Here is a 16,270-nt window from a genome sequence, read left to right as displayed (position 1 = left end):
GGTCATCTGAAGACTTTGCAAGGAGTAGCAATAATAACTCAGCATTGGCCAATGGCTGAAGGTACAGTCTGCCTTACATCTTCCGCCAGGGAAGGACAGCCAGGACCTCCAAAGTGGGAAGCAAGATCCCTCCCCTAAACATCTCCCAGGAAACAGAGGGAGATAAAGACCTCAGAGGACCCTCCCGTACAGTGTGCCCTTCTAGGCTCTGCAGCAACCTTCCTAGGTACGAACCACCAGAAGGTCTCTGAACCCACAACCAAGGACAAGACAGCTGCCTCCTGCAACACACTCCTCAGATTTGGGCCGTCCACCTTAAATGACGAAATGAGCCTATTGAAGAAGCTGGGAGAAGTGCTTTGACAAGCATCTTCTGAAGTCTGCCTTAAAGGACATTTTCGAGCCAGTCAAATTCCACAAGGTGCAACCTACTGCAATGCTGACTGTTGTCAAGCTGCAGTCGCTTATAGGCATCCAAGACGTCTCGACCAGAGCTTCAAAACCTCAGACCAGCACTGAGACAACGATTCCTGACCCTGAGATGCTGTGTAGGCCAGCCTGCAGCCATTTGCCAGCTTTGCTCGTCGAACCGTCTTGCCGCCTGATACCCACAGCTGACTCCCATCTTGAACTCTGTCACAGAATCCTGCAAAGCACCCGGAAGCTGACTCCATGCCGTCAAGCAGCAATAACACCTACAGCACAAGGTACATTGTGGTTATGTCCCCCTGGTCTTTCCCAGAAGGCCCAAGAGACATTTTAAGACCCATTGCGCCCTTTGTGCTGAAGCCTAACACCTTAAAACGGGTGTGGGCACTAACTAACTACCCTACTGTCAGTATCCAGTGTGCATCCCTTTACCTTCTCTGAAACTATCTGTCCTCTGCATTCCTGTACAGGGTGGGTTGTAGCTCGTATTATTGCTAGAACTGCCTGTTGTGATATAAATAAATTAAATATTTTTGATACAATCTTGACTGGACAGCCCCTTTTATCATTGGGTGATTGTATTTTCGCTGTGTTGCAACTAACCAATGATCCACAACGTTTCAGAGATAGGCCTGCCGTTCCGTCCACGTTACCAAAATTGTACAAGGAGGTTTATAATTTGCTTGTTCCAATCTGTTACAGATTCCTTATAGTGAATTAGAGGTGGGGGGCTGATTGATGGTTTACAAACCGATATTCACCCCTGGATCGTGGGTACCCCGGAGGTTGATTCGTCACGTGCATGCATATGCATCTTCTAATTTGCAGTTTGAACAAAATCTGAATAAAAAGAACGAATTAAATTGTAAATACTACTTATACATTTGTGTTCAAGAATTCAGCCTTTTTAATAGTCCTCCATGAACGTCCTGTTCACCCGTCCATCTTTCCTGGTCAACATTGCCGCCCTTTTGATCAAGAATGTACCTAAAAGGTTGTGCTTAAGTTTTAACGTTCTGTGTTTTTTTCACTTTTCAGTCTGGGGTGCACTTTCTTTATTGTCCCCTCTCCTCTTTACTAGAACTTTGCAATTACATTGCCAGTCCAGCTCTCTTTGCTTGCCAGTCTTTGGCTCCTATTGACGCTGCTGCTTTGGCCTTTGAAAACCACAGCGGTTTGTTTCTTCTGTTGCTTTTTTAGTCTTGGCTATTAGGTGGTTGACATGTAGTGAAAAAATATGGAGCTGTAAGCAGTTTAATGTGTTTTCATCGACCTCCAACTAGTCCATTTTTCTTTTACTGTTTTATGTTGAAAGGTAGATGGTGGGTTGGAGTCAGGCAATCTTGGATTGGGAGAGAGTGGTGAGACCCTCCCCCCCTTTCAGTGGAAAGAAAATGTATAAAATAAATTACAAAATTGAGCTGTAAAATTCAGTGAAAACACAGCAACCCTGATAAATATTAATAATAATAATTTAGCATTTATATAGCGCTACAAAACCTCAGGTATCTGAGCGCTGCTCATTATTACCCACTGTGTGTGGTGCTCATTTATCGACCTCGGAAGGATAAAAGGCTGAGTTTGGCCCTGCCGGGATTCGAACCTGCATCAGCAGGGTCTGCACAGATGTCAAAGCAAGCGCTCTACTCGCTGTGCTATGGGACCTGCATAGTGCCTGGAAAGGTAGAAGAGAGATGAGATCTGAGGAATGCACAGCCTGTCATGTTTAATTATACACTAGTATGCTAGTCCCGATGGCCGCTGCCTCCCACTATTTGCCCCTCCTCACCCATAACTCATTCCCCCTGGGATCTCTGAGTTTAGCTCTGTGCTTTTTAAGCAGCTTCCTGAAAGGCAACGGCTTAATGTCAGCTATAAACCAGCTTAACAATTTACTAATGTAATGAAACTGCCTTATCTTATTCTGCCACCAGCCTCTTGATTTATAAGCAGTGTGTGTGTGCATCTATTCCTTGCACTGGATTTCTGTGGCAACGCCCACAGTTTTGGCTCTTGTGTAACCCGTATATGGACCTTTGCCAGGCTCTGGTATAACCTCCCTATGCACTAGCACCATTTTCCAGCTACTGCCATATTATGTCAGGGTAGTACCTTTAAGGAAGTGCCTGAAAAATGAAAATCCCACACCGCCACCAATTCAAAAACTGTTGGCTTTGCGAGTGCTTGTTTTATTTGCTTGATGAACCGATGATGGCATTGTTTACCTGTGTCCACAAGTGTTCAGCTGCATGCCTCGGCGTGCACCACTGATTCATCTTTTACAAGAGGACATTTCTGAAGTCCGGACCGCACCGTTGTGTGGACCTTTGCAAATGTTTTTAGACTAAATCAAGTAGTATGGTGTCACTTGATCCATAATGTGCTGGCAAATCCATTATCGAGGGAGGGCCAGGTCCAACATCATCATGTATGTCACTAGTAGGGCCCGCATCACCACGTGTACAGAGCAGAGCCTCCTGCTCTAGTTAACTGTGAAATGGTCCAGGTGACATAATGTGGACAAAAGCCTCCCAAAGGCAGGAGATCTCAGTCTTCTGAATGAATACAAATTCACCCTTGGTTCAGTTGCTCCCACGTTTTAAGGTGGTTTGTAAATAACGTGCATAGCACTATCATGGTTCAAATTACCTTTACAAACCCTTTGAATCTTCTAGAGTGCTTCTGCATTCACGCCACCCTCCATGTACAGAATTAGTCTCCTTAACACTGTGCTTGTGTACAATCCCAAGCACTTTTGATTTTTGTTATGCAAAATGATGCTGGTTTTCTCTTCCAGAAAGTTAGCCCTGGTAAACAGGCCTCACTTTCCAATGCACCATGCTAGATAAAAAAAAGTATACTACACATGGGTAGTTTCACTGAGCCCTCGTTACTGACACACCAGAAATTGCAATGTGACTTGGTAACATGGTAGCTGCAGAGTAACATATACATTCCCGTAAACAGCCTGCTGCAGTAAGAGTAAGTCATGGGCTGTCTTTAACATTGGGCACCCATGATTCAAATTCTATATAATTGCGTTTCACAAATGCCTGGTGGCAATACCTTGGTAAAATGCACATAAAAACCTATTTCTAAATTGATATGGAGGTCTATGAGGAGGTACAGTTCTGGAAGTCAAAACCATCAGCTGTCTTTTTTTTACGTGTTCCCTGTGACTCCTGCAACTGTCAGTTTTTGTCTATTGCTGGATGGGGGGTTTCACTCTCAAGAAACGTTGGGCACAAGCTGGAGCAGCCCTAGAGATAAGGGGTGTATCGGCCACTTTTACTCCCTAAAAATATGCAAATACTCCAAAAGAATAAAAATATGGAATACAAATACTTGCAACAGAAAATGTGAAACAGACACATATGACCTTGTGCCCCTGCTTTCACTCACACAGCTCCATCGATGTGTTTGAGACTAGCAGTGCACTTAGTACCACGGGAAGAAACTGCTATTATTACTGCCTGATTGGAAGAAGTAAACATGTATCTTTTAACCTGTATGCATAACTAGTTGCAAAGAAATAATTATTACAAAAACATTTCCGTTTCGCAGTTAAACCATATTTTTACTGGCTAATAAAATACTCCTATTGGGAACTGGATTTACAGTTTTACTCCCTAAAAAATCATTTTACTCCCACCTTTAAAAAATAGGGAGTAAATTAACCCCCACTTCAAAATCTTATCTGGAGCACTGAGCTGGAGTGCCCTTTATTCTCAGCTGTGAAAGCTTGACACCTTCCCTGAGGAACACAACATAGCCCCATTGTCAGGGTTTGAACTAGTGCTTCAAAGGGAGCTCTGCCAACACAACTGGAAAGTCACGCAAGGGTATAATCGCTGGCATCTTTTTGATCTTCGGTAGAAAGGAGTGGGCAGAAGCATAGTGTAGCGTAGGAGAGATCACAGCAGAAGGATCCTGCCATCTTGAAAAGGCCTTGGCCATGCCTCACTAGTTGAATTGCCACGTATCTGCAACTGAGCCACTGTGAAGCTTCCGAAACTGACGTATCTTCCCATTGCAGCTTGTTCCAGGCTTCTTCGTGCCCCTTGTTTAGGTAGCTGCATCACAGTATCCTGTCTAACCCGCACAAGCAACTCAACTGTGACTCCACTGACCAAAAGCACCCAAAAGCCTCGCTCAACACTGCGGTGCCCCCGAAAATGAATAAAGTTATAAAATAAAGGCTATGACTCCCTGGCACTGTTGTATGAGTCCTAGGGATATTTAAGACCACACTTTATATCTTAAAATAAGTAGTCTGGCATTTGAACTTGTTACAGTGAGTATTTCCCTGCATACCCAGAGTACCCATGACACTGAAAAGTTGTCATTATCTGTTTATTACCTTACAGGGGTGGGTTGCTAATGTTTTTAATTGTTTGTTTGTCCCTGTAGTGTATTTTCTAAGTCTTCTGTTTGTATAGAACCTTGATTGGAAATTTGTATTTTGGTACCACAGTACAATTGTTGTTTGGATGCTTGCTTGCTTGCCCACACCCCACTTGAAGAGTGTAGCCTGTTTTCAGCCCATACTGCCCTAAGAGGCCAAGGAGGTGTACCATTAATCGTGTCCCCGTTTCAGCTTCATGAATGAGATCAGTGCGGGTTTAGTAATAGCGTGGGTCCGAGTAGAGGTTTAGAAGCGTCTACGCATCCATGCCCAGGAGCAGGAGGTATATTGTCACATAATCCAGGCATGGCTTTGTTAAGCAAATACTAACCTGGAAGTAAAGGTGACCCATATCTAACAGCTCAACTGCTCTTAAGGTTGCTGTGAAAGAAACTTGTCACAGGGGTGTGCGTTTGGAGTTCAATGCTCTGAGTAAAAAGTCCCCCTCAACATTTTCTCAATTGGGTCATTTTTTCGGTCATCTCCACGCCGCATCTATAGGGGAGGAGGGTTCTACCCATTCTTCCCCATTCCCAATTCTGACCGTCCTTAATTTTTCAAACCCTTTTACCCTTTGTTGATTATGTTTCATGGATCAAGGTGATTGCTAAAGGTGGTCTTGCTGCTGTGTTCTCATTGGCTCCCCAAAGTTGCCAATTTTCACCATCATGCATGCAACAGAAGACTTCCCCTGTGTACCCGGCTTGCCAGTGCACTTATCTGGCCCCCTTTCCTTGTGAAATCGAAGGGTATTTGTGTTGATTCACTGATTTCCTGAGTGTCACCACTACTCAAGAATAGTTCTTGTGATGACCAAACATTGGCGACACACAAACACACGCCAAATGAAGCATGGCATCCCTCAGATGCAAGTTCCTTGCACAGCGGGGGCTTTTATTTTGTTGACATGTGTACACACATGCCAGTGGCACAGCAATACAATCGCTTTGACTGTGTGCCTCTGGGTTAACAGTTACATAGCTTTTGTACCTGCAACTAGAATGGACTAAAATTGAATGTTTCTAGAGGTGTTCCATTGCATATCACATCTTTTTACTCTCAATTGCAGAGCAGCCTCCAGCAAACAAGAGTAAAGGCAAAAAGTGTTATTATGTATACAATATTTTTAATTACTCAAGTAATCGTCTCGATAGCCTAGGTTATCGCACCATAAAGCCACATTTCCAAAAGTAATCCCCTTCTACTTACAATATGTTAGCACTTTTATTCAAAGCGTTTTACATAGAATATATTTTCGTACATTATTCCCAATCGAAATTGGTACTCACTTTATGGACCTCAGAAGGATGAAAGGCTGAGTCGGCCTTCCAGGAATTTGAACATGCGACCTGCAGATCAAACACAGATCACAGCAACGAGCGCTTAACGCACAGAGCCATCTTACCGGCTAAGTACTTCAGCTTCTAGTTATTTTCATTGACGATGGCTAAACAGAGGCTCTATAATAGCAGCATGTGTGGTTCTTTTACAGAGAATATCGTGTTCAACAACGACGACTTTCAACTGTGGGTTTCCAGGTTACCTCCCAATAAAATCTAATCTTAAAAAAAGGTTGCAATATTTTATTTTTAAACAATTGAAGCTTCAAAAGCAATGTGCTTGTAGGTTACTTGTAAGAAAAATGTGTAAATTAATTGCTTGCGGATATAATCGGATGGCAATCTGCAGGTCACAGTTTCGTAATCCCAGCATGTCCAACTCACACATGTATGCAAATCGAAGTATTAGTGCAAGTCAACACCTACCTTAAACTGAACAAATTAATTTTCTAAAGCAGTACGCCTATTTAGTTACTAGCTTCCTGCTTAGTTTAACCACAAAGCAGAGAAGTAATACTTTCCCACCCCTGTGCCGTCACATACAATACTGAGTTAAACCCCATTTGCTTTTGTGCACCAAATTATCAAAACGATTATGCGTTTCCTTAAAATATATTTAAAACAGACTTCAAAATATTACCATTTGACATTCATCATAAATATACTGGATTCAAAATCATAATTCACAGTTTAGAGTTAACATACTTGTTTTTAAGAAACAAAAACAAATATTAGTTTAATAAAAGAGAATTTCAAACAGATGCAGAGTTGGACATAGACTCAACAGTTTTTGTTATTCCAAGGCGATATCAAATTAGTCAGGCTAACTAATTTTTGAAAGCAAATATCCAATTTGAATTCTGGACTTTAATTGGATTCTATATTCGGCTATTTAGTTACTTCCATTTTTTAAACGTAATGTTCCTAGTGAGAAAAAGAAAAGGGCCAATCTCTCATCTAAAACTCTGTTCACAAACGTAATTAACCATCATGAAATATGTAAATAGTGCATGCCATAATAGTATTTAAACTGGATTTCAGAACATAGGTTGGATTCCGTTCAGTTCTTCTTTGCTATTGTGTGCATATTTGCCCCCCCCCCCATTTGGTGGTCCCAATTTATCCAGCATATTTGCCTCTGCACAAGGTCACCATTTTGAATACCTATATTCATACAGAAATTAGTGGTGGACATCTTTAAAAAGGTAAGGGTCCATAACGGTACACCTGGAGCAATATTGTAAGGTCTACTTGTTATTCTTATCAATGAGATGCAGAATAAATTCCATGCATACCTATCTTTTCCCATTTCTTTGAGGGAATACAAATAGAAACTGATAATGGACAATTTATAAGAGGTAATGCCCCTCTGTGGGGGTAATATTGCTATTATCACCCCAGCATTTTGTACTGGGGTACTAATAGTGGATTTTCTTTACAGTTGACAAACTACATGTTCGCTGTTTCTCAACTTTAAAAAACCTACAAAAAAGATGGCTGCCATGAATCAGGGTGAAGGGAACTATACGTAGTCCATTCTCACTTTACATGGTGGCCATTGCCGGGCCGTAACACCAGGTAAGTGGGGTGGGGGCTGCGGGGAGATGTGATGTGGAAAAAGGTGGTGGGGTGGGGAGGAAGGGGATGGGAGTGCGCGGGCAGAGCGCTCACTTACCTGGTGTCTGGCGGGGGAAATGGTGGCCTCCAGCTCCGAGGAGGTTCAGAGCGGAGGCTTTACTGTGTGCTAAGTCCCCCCCCCCCTACTCCCTTGTGAGCCTCCTCATTGGCTGGGAGGTCGAAGCCAAGCCCCTTTCCGGATACTAATGTTGCTTACTAGCAATAGAAGTATGGCTAGGTTTAGCCACACTCAGATTCCATCATCTGCTTAATACAATTGTTAAACCACTTCCTCACACTCTTGCTCTTATTTTGGAGAGCTACAGAAAATGGTCCACTTGCCACTCCCAACAGGGAGCATCTTTCATTCTCTTGACTCAATCAGTCTTAGTCTCTGGGCCTTTTGGACTATTGAAACCATAAATCGTGGTGAGCAATTCTTAGTTTTTCTTTCCTTTATCGTCACAGAGGCGTCTTGGCTTTCCTTTTGCTACTCTTAGCTTGGTCCCCAACCCTGCATTTAGCTTTCTTACTTAATTCGCTTTGGTAGGGACTCTACACTAGATTTTTGGGAGTGTTGGAACCACAAATCCCACAATGAAAGTGGTCTGCAATTCTCTTTGCTTTGTTAGTGGTTCTGCATTAGCCCTTGACTTGTTTATAGGGACACCGTCAACAGCAAAAGGGTCCAAGGGGCAGTCTCCACCTTCATACTCTATTTGCTGAGACCTATTTGGTGGGACGCTATATCAAAAGAAGTTCATAGTGTGTGGCGCGAATATAGCCGCCATGTTTGAACAGTTGAACTCCTATGAGATTCTAAAACAACTATTAAGCATAGGGTGCTAGGTTAAATTGCACATTTTCTTTGCATACATTATTCTTAACCAAAGTGCCATGGGTCCCTCATTGAATGAGCTACTTCAGGGCAATCCTTCCTAGACATGTAATAGTAAAGTTACTGTGAATCCAATAGCTCTCCTTGATTTGACTCCCCAATGTAAGGATCCAAAGAGTATAGGACCAATCACTGGGTACCCCATTGAAGTAGTGTTGTGTGCCTCATCTCATTTAGTCCAAGAGTATGGTCATTAGGAATTGAGATGTTGCTCATCTCTTTGCCGTAATATTATGTCCTCAATAAATTCACGCTAGATAAGTGGGTTGCAGAGACAAATCTTTAAATTGAGAAAGGTGCCACTGCAAATAATAGTCCTGATGAAGGCACAGGCAACAGAATAATTGGTCTCAGGCCTGCTGAAACTGTAATTGCCCAAAAAGAGTTTAAGAACTTTGTATATGAAAGTGCCATCTATATTATCCTGCTCAATAATGGCAGAAGAAATATGTTTACATGACGCTTTCCGATCAAAACCGTTGCCTCTGTTACTTTTGACCTCGTTTGTGAAAGTTCAACACATTTGGAAAGGAACTGGCCACATCCAAACAAAAACATTTTAAAAATGTATTTTTGCATTCGGTTTTCCACACACCCAGAAAAGCTCGCCCTTTCCATATTCATATTTGCAAGTTGTTCACTTTGATTTTCACCACACACAGCCCTTACCTGTAACTGGCGAATGAAGCAAAAATGGCAAAAATCGGATCAAACTCAAGATTTTTAAAATCCCAAACTCCTATCGATATTTTGGAAGAGCACAGGTCCAAAGAAACAACTAATGCACACAAATCAGGATGAGGTAAGCAAATACAAACATGAACCATCATCAAAAACACATGCATGGAATAAATGCAGGCACACAATCTGTGTGAATATTAGGGAACGCAATGGGCACACACAATACATGCAGAATGACTATGCACAAGCATCGTTAATTACAGTCCAATAATACACACCCACCACAACCAACCCCAAACCCGTAAAGACACCCCCCACACATGTATTCTCAATATGTATACACATATAAAATACGCTTCAAAACACACACAACCTGAACACGCATTCAATAATGCACATGCAATATGCATGCATGGAGATATGTAATATTCACAACTATTACTTTGACAATACATGCAAACACAGCACATAAGCTCAGAACAGACATGCATACATGGCACATAAACACTGTAGGGATATGAATGTAATGGCCTTGTGCACCATGCAACATGCATAAACAGTCTGTCTACACTATGTCTAAAATACATGCAAGAATTAAATAAATGCACAGAATGTATACTCTGTGCATGTGTTTACATACATTGTGGACAATATTTGTGCATATGGTCCGTCTGTGGTTTGTCTGGATATTGTGTGTGCATTGAATTTGCCTACGGTGGTTATGCGTGATATATGTATGTATATTCCTAGCATGTGTCTGCTGTATTAATTTAATGTGTGTGCACATTGGCTGTGATCACCATGCATGCATGCTCCATGAGATTAGTGAACACTGACCCAGTAAAAGGAGCACTTGTGTGAGGGGATTTGTGTGGTTCTGGAATGTTTGAAGAGTGTGTGTGTGTGTGTGTTTGTGTGTGTGTGTTTGTATGTGTTGTATTAGTGAGTGTGGTTATGTGTGTTATAAGGATTTACCGAACCCCACTGCTAGTTGCATGATCTCTGTCATTCTACTTGTATTCTATCTGCATACATATTGTGCCTATCGTCATCCCTATATTCTGTGTGAGGTGCAGGCGCAAACTATTATTTGTGCATGCTATTGGTGGGACGCCTTGCATTGCAAACACAACACAAATGTGCAATACTGTGCAGTTCTGAATTAAAGATAACTTTGGAATTAAAACGCAAGTTTATCGAGTTCGGCTGATTTGATTTTCGAAATGACTGCAGTGTGCACCTTTTTCAGGGAAGGGCCGCCATGTGCCGAAAATGTCAACAATAGCAGGCAACGATTTTTCGATAACAATGGTGACCAGATTTTCAAGATGAAAAACCAGGATGCCATAAACATAAACCAAGGACTACCTTTCACCACTCGTAGCCACGCCCCATCATCACACTGACTTAACCCCCCCCATCTCTCCCAATCCCACATTATTTCCATGATTGCTCCCTTATATAAATACTCTATAATGTAAATTGTGCAGTTTTACCTTTGAATGTTAGCCTGTTAATTAAAATGGCCTTTTCCTCCGATTGATATTGCAGTCGGGCTCAGAATGGCCTATAGGGCAATAGGGCAATGCCCCAACCAAAAATTCGTTAGTTTTTTGGGTCAAAGTGGCCCACTTTTGTGGCCCGTGTGGGCCAGTTTGATAAATTACTTGACCATGCACCTAGTCGTTTTGACCAGTGTTACTGAATAAATAGTCTTTAAAATGCACAAATTGCATCACATTTTATCAAAAACCTCCCCCTTGGGTACTAATCAAACAGTCTGTCACAAAAGGAATGAATTGCCATTTGCAACCGTGGGCCACTTTTTTTGATTGGTGGCATAGATCATTTTATGGCCCAGTCTGTCCGTGATTGCAGGCCCTGCTGTTCATTCGTTTCTGAGCCAGTCGCTGTGGCACAACCAGTTAATCACTGTGGCTGCTATGTGAAAGGTCGGGGGTTGGGGCCCAACCTGCGATGACAAAATTATCAAAGTTTTATGAAGTTAACTGAGTTTAATAATTGTTGCCTGTGAAGTTGTCACCCTCCCTTTCCCCAAAACCGGGACTGTCATCTTCCCTTTCCCCAAAACCGGGATGGGGTTTTTAAATGTAAAAAACTCAGGACAGGGTACAGAGGGCCCAATTCCCAGGCAGTCCAGGCAAAACCAGGTCGTCTGGTCACCTTATTGATAACAGGTTACCAAAGTGAGGGTTGTTTTTATTTTTATAGAAAACTGAAGCAAGAAAAATACATTTTTCCATTTTTATTTTTCCCAACATGAAAATGTCCATGAGTATGCGGATTTAGATAGACCAGTTGGCTTGCCAAATTTGGTGAAAAGTTACAGAAGAAACCGTTTCACTTTATGAAGTGTTTTAGCAGTGAGCACTTAACTACATGGTCCCGATTATTTACAATTCTAGTGCTCTGCTCATTATATATTTCATCAGTTTAGAGTAGAGATATCAGCATGGCAAAGGTCCTTTCTTCTGCCAACAAAGGAACTAAAGGTACTAAAAATGCAATGCACAGGATACAAGAAAAATCAAAAATGTATTTCACACTGCTTAAGCAGGGAAATATCCACAGACATTCAACTTGTAATGGTGTGAGTGCAGGCTTCTATTAAGTTTTACAGAAAGAAAAAAGCAACAATTTTGACACAAGTTAGGATTGGTCAAAAAACATTAGACACATATTGCAAATTATATTGCAATTTCCATTGGTTCCCTCAGTAGGCGGAAAAGTGGAGTGGTCTGAATACAGTTGTTAGAACCATTTATCTCTGTGTGATGTAATCCATGTGAAACATAAAATATAACTTTTTAGTTCTGTCCGGACTACTCTTCAGGTTGGCACCAAAAACACTATTCTAACATTAAGATCTATGTTACATTTTGTAACCTTGCTCGTAGGAAACTTATTTGCACGCCTTTTTTCCTATTCCCATGAGCCAGCTTTGTCCTGTCTCTTGACGTGGCATGCAGGGCTAAGCTGCCAGTGAACTTGGCTCATTCACACACATATAATCTGCTAGTACAGTGCACCTAATCACAAAATGGCTTTAGTTTCCTATTGCATTCAAACAAAGTGTCTTAAACGTGAATTACTGCATTGTCCTTAGGGTCCTGGTTAATGCTAAGGTAAAAATAATGTTAATTGTGTATGGTGTGACATCACTGGTTGTCTTTTATTAATACGGTGGTGTCTGAATTTCCCACTATCTCTTGAAAGCCTGTGCTGTAAATAATGGTTTCTGCATAACTATTTGTTAGAAAACAAGCTCTTGCACATGCTTATTCAGTCCACAGATGGCAGTGTGGTACTGTGCCCATTCTATGCCTATGAACATGTCTGGCCATTCCCTTTTTCTGCCAGAACACGGTCTTCAGGTTTCTAACCTGAGAACAAAGTTTGGTATAGTTCCTCTAAAATATGGCTGTGTGAGCTGATAAGCTTACATCCTCTCAGCTAATCAGTGCACCATGCCTTGTCCTCGCCTTGGGGGTGACTATCCTTTTTAAAGTTGCATTTATCGTTCACTGCTGGGAGCTAAACTCCTGTGGAAATGGGCTTTCTTAATTCTTAATAGTTGCGCTGCCAATTCCTGTGCGACATTAGGCTTGTCTGTGCAATGTTGCAACCTCTGAAATGAATTGTCTAATATCTTGCTCTGAGAGAAGTTTTGTGTGCTTGAAGAGAAACTGACCCAATGCTGGCCTGTGTGGGTGTGTTGCGTTTAGCTAAAGTGACATAATGAATGCTCTTCCGATGGACTTTTCTAACAAAAATGATATGATGCTAATCGAGCTAGAAAGGACATTATTATGTTATATGCAATATATAATGTATATACAATGTGTGTGTTTCCATAAAAGGCTGCCTGCTATTTAATGCTCAGAGTGAGGGAGAGAAAAGCTGTCTAAATTGGAAACTCTCATGCTATGTGTTTCGCCAATGTAAACTGGCAGCACTCCTGTGTTTCATAACGCTAAACACCTTTTTCTATATTTCTTAAGCTGATGCAAACCGCTACTATGCTGGGTTAAAGCACATGTATGCTTGCCGATAAAAGTTTTGTTTTAGCTAAATGAATATGTAGCTGTCATTTTCTGTTGGGCCTACGAGTAATGAAATATCTTCCTTCTCGAGCTCTTCGCTCACCCGCCTCCAACTCTCTCAGGGACAGTCATTTCTCCAAGCAACAAGTTGGTGGTAGATCTCTTTCTTCGGCTGGGGCCTCCCTCTGGAACATCCTCCCTGCCTCTTTGAAAATTGAGTAGAACCATCTCCAGTTCCGGAAGCACCTCAAGACCTTCATCTTTGATTCTGCTTTCTCTCCTCCTCTCCCCTGCTGAACTCCTGGCTGAAACTGAAACTGCACTGGTCACCTGGCTACCCTCTGTTCTTGGGCCCAGGTCCCCTCCCTGCCAGTGCACTGCCCCCCTGCCAACCTATGCACTATGGGGCTGTTTCTGTATCCCTGCAGCCCCCTACCAGCACTTGACACCTGATGTCTGCACTTACCCCTGCCACTAGCTGGCCGCACTTCTTATTTATTGTTCTTATTGATGTTTTATTTATTTTCTGTTTGTCCTATGTACTGCACTTCCCCTCCCCCTTTCCCCTCACACTTTTCTCCTTCCCCCCGCCCTGCACTTGCGCGATCGCAATGTCACCCGGCCTAGTAAGATCGCTGTCTGTCTTCCCTCTGTTCCCCTCCCGTGCGTCATCGCGCCTTGAAACATCTGTGTATAGGCGTGTTATAAATGCCATATCATGTCACTAAATTGGCTTTTTTATTCGTTGTTTTCTTCTTTTCAGTGTCTGTTTTAGAGGAGTATCCCGCAAGTTGTATTTTTGTGTAGGTTTGATGTGCTGAATAAGTGTATCCATATTTACATATTTCCATCAGACCACTTACTTCTATTACTTTTTGTTTCTTTAATCTTCTTCTTGATTTGGTCTTTCTTTAATTATGAAAGTGAATTATGTCCGCACAGGAGAGAGTGACACCCCATTTTAGAGTGTGTACAAATTTAAAACTCAATAGATGATACATTTTTGGATTCATTATATGCGACTCATTTCCTTTCTTAAAATTTCCCTTAAACTTGATAGTAATTATGATGTATTCAGTGACAAATTGTGAAATATATTTTGTAAAGGTTCCTTTGGAACTTTTTGTTATGGAGATGGCAACTGTGGGGGCAACACTATAGAAAAAAACATAATAATTGCATCTAGGTTTAATAAATCTTGAATTTAATGAAAACTACAGTTTTAATTTTAAAATACAACCCAATGTGTAAAGAATTTGTTAAAGTGGAATCGCCTTACGATTTGAGCTGCACGTCTAAAAAATGTGTCCTGGTGAGGGAATCGCTCAATTTCTGTACTGCCCAGGCTGGCATATGGGCATAGATGGGGCATCTGAGCACAGGTGGGGCATTGGAACTTCCAGTTAAATTGAATGTCTTCCTCTTTCTCCCCAGCATCAACCATGACGACTCGCGCATCCCTGTGGACATCCCGGAGGCCCGCTGCCTGTGCACGGGCTGCATCAATCCGTTCACCATGCAGGAAGACCGCACTATGGCCAGCATCCCTATTTACAGCAAGATCCCAGTCAAGAGGCTGCTCTGCCCAGCGGGGCCACAGGGCAAGAAGTCGCACCGCAAAAAGAAGCGATGCCAGCCTGCGTATCAGACAGTGATGGAGAACATTGTAATTGGCTGCACGTGCATCTTCTGACCCATACATGCCAACCCTCCCGATTTAGGCGGGAGACTCCCGATTTTTTCATTAAAAACAGTGCATTTTTTTACTGTCTCCCGCCTAAAATAACAATATCCCCAATGCGTTCCTGTGGGGAAAATGCATTCTCCCGATTTCGGTGCTGAAATCTCCCTCTCAGGGGCTTCAGAATGTTGCCATGTCTGTCTGACCCTAGAGCCAGGGGCCACACACCATTAAGATGTCTAGCAAAACAAGCACAGTCAAAGTCATCCATTTTAGCCTTGCTAAAGGACACTCCTTCGGCATTGCAAGCCTCCTCCCAGGTCCCAGGCAGAGAGACAGGGAGGCGGCCTGCACGGCCAGAGAAGCACCGCCCTGGGGGAGCAGAGCATCACCCGTGTATTATACTGGCCCGACCTGCATTCTGCGCCTCCTCACCTCCCTGGTGCGTTTCAGTGTGCCCTCTCGCTCCTTATGCTACATAGTGTTGTGTCATAGCGCCACCATTGCTGTTGGTCCATAGGTGGCACTACAGAGGGAGAGAGAGAGGGCACACTGAAACGTACCAGGGAGGTGGGGAGGCGCAGAATGCAGGTCAGGTCAGAATAATACAGGGGGGGATGCTCTACACCCCCGCCACACCATCTACACAATCTATTCCAATATTGAGTCTGTAGAACCCAAAATGGCTTCAGTCTCCCCCACCTCAATAATATCCCTCAAGCAGAGAGAGTTCCATTGATGACGCATGGCCCGCCATCTCCACGAGCCTCCATCTAGAATGATTTCCAAACTGTGAATGTTTAATGGTGAATACATCTTTGTATTCCTTAACTCCTTGTGCACTTATACTGCTTGCAATTCAGAACAGGTTGAGTAAATAATTCCCTAACTCAGATTTTGTGTTTTTATCATGATTTCCGAAACTTCAATCATATTGCTCACACCAAAAATGCTTTTACTACAATGCCAACTTATGTTTCCCTGCTTGCTAGTCCTTTTTGAAGGCAATAAACAAGTATTTAAAATTAAAAAAAAGAATCACAAAATATATAACCAAATGATAGTGGATTACTTTTATCAATCGCCTCATATTTGTATAACAAGCATTGGCAAACATGTTTACCAGGCACTGTGATGATGGTTCTACCTGGCCAT

The 16,270-nt window shown here is 42.4% G+C and overlaps 1 protein-coding gene across 1 annotated transcript in view; it reads left to right on the top strand.

Annotated features, from left to right (window-relative positions):
- Nucleotides 1-16,008, top strand: part of IL17B (interleukin 17B) — a 56,189-nt gene extending 40,181 nt beyond the window's left edge. The window contains exon 3 of the mRNA XM_069651395.1: nucleotides 14,869-16,008. Coding sequence (XP_069507496.1) covers nucleotides 14,869-15,127 — 259 coding nt within the window. The 3' untranslated portion in view covers nucleotides 15,128-16,008. The remainder of the gene's footprint in view (nucleotides 1-14,868) is intronic.
- The last annotated feature ends 262 nt before the right edge of the window (nucleotides 16,009-16,270 follow it).

Source organism: Ambystoma mexicanum, chromosome 3p, assembly GCF_040938575.1.
Source record: "Ambystoma mexicanum isolate Mex_15411 chromosome 3p, UKY_AmexF1_1, whole genome shotgun sequence".
In the NCBI taxonomy this organism is placed as follows: domain Eukaryota; kingdom Metazoa; phylum Chordata; class Amphibia; order Caudata; family Ambystomatidae; genus Ambystoma; species Ambystoma mexicanum.
The sequence above is the reverse complement of the archived record's forward strand: the minus strand, read 5'-3'. Positions and strand labels throughout refer to the sequence as shown.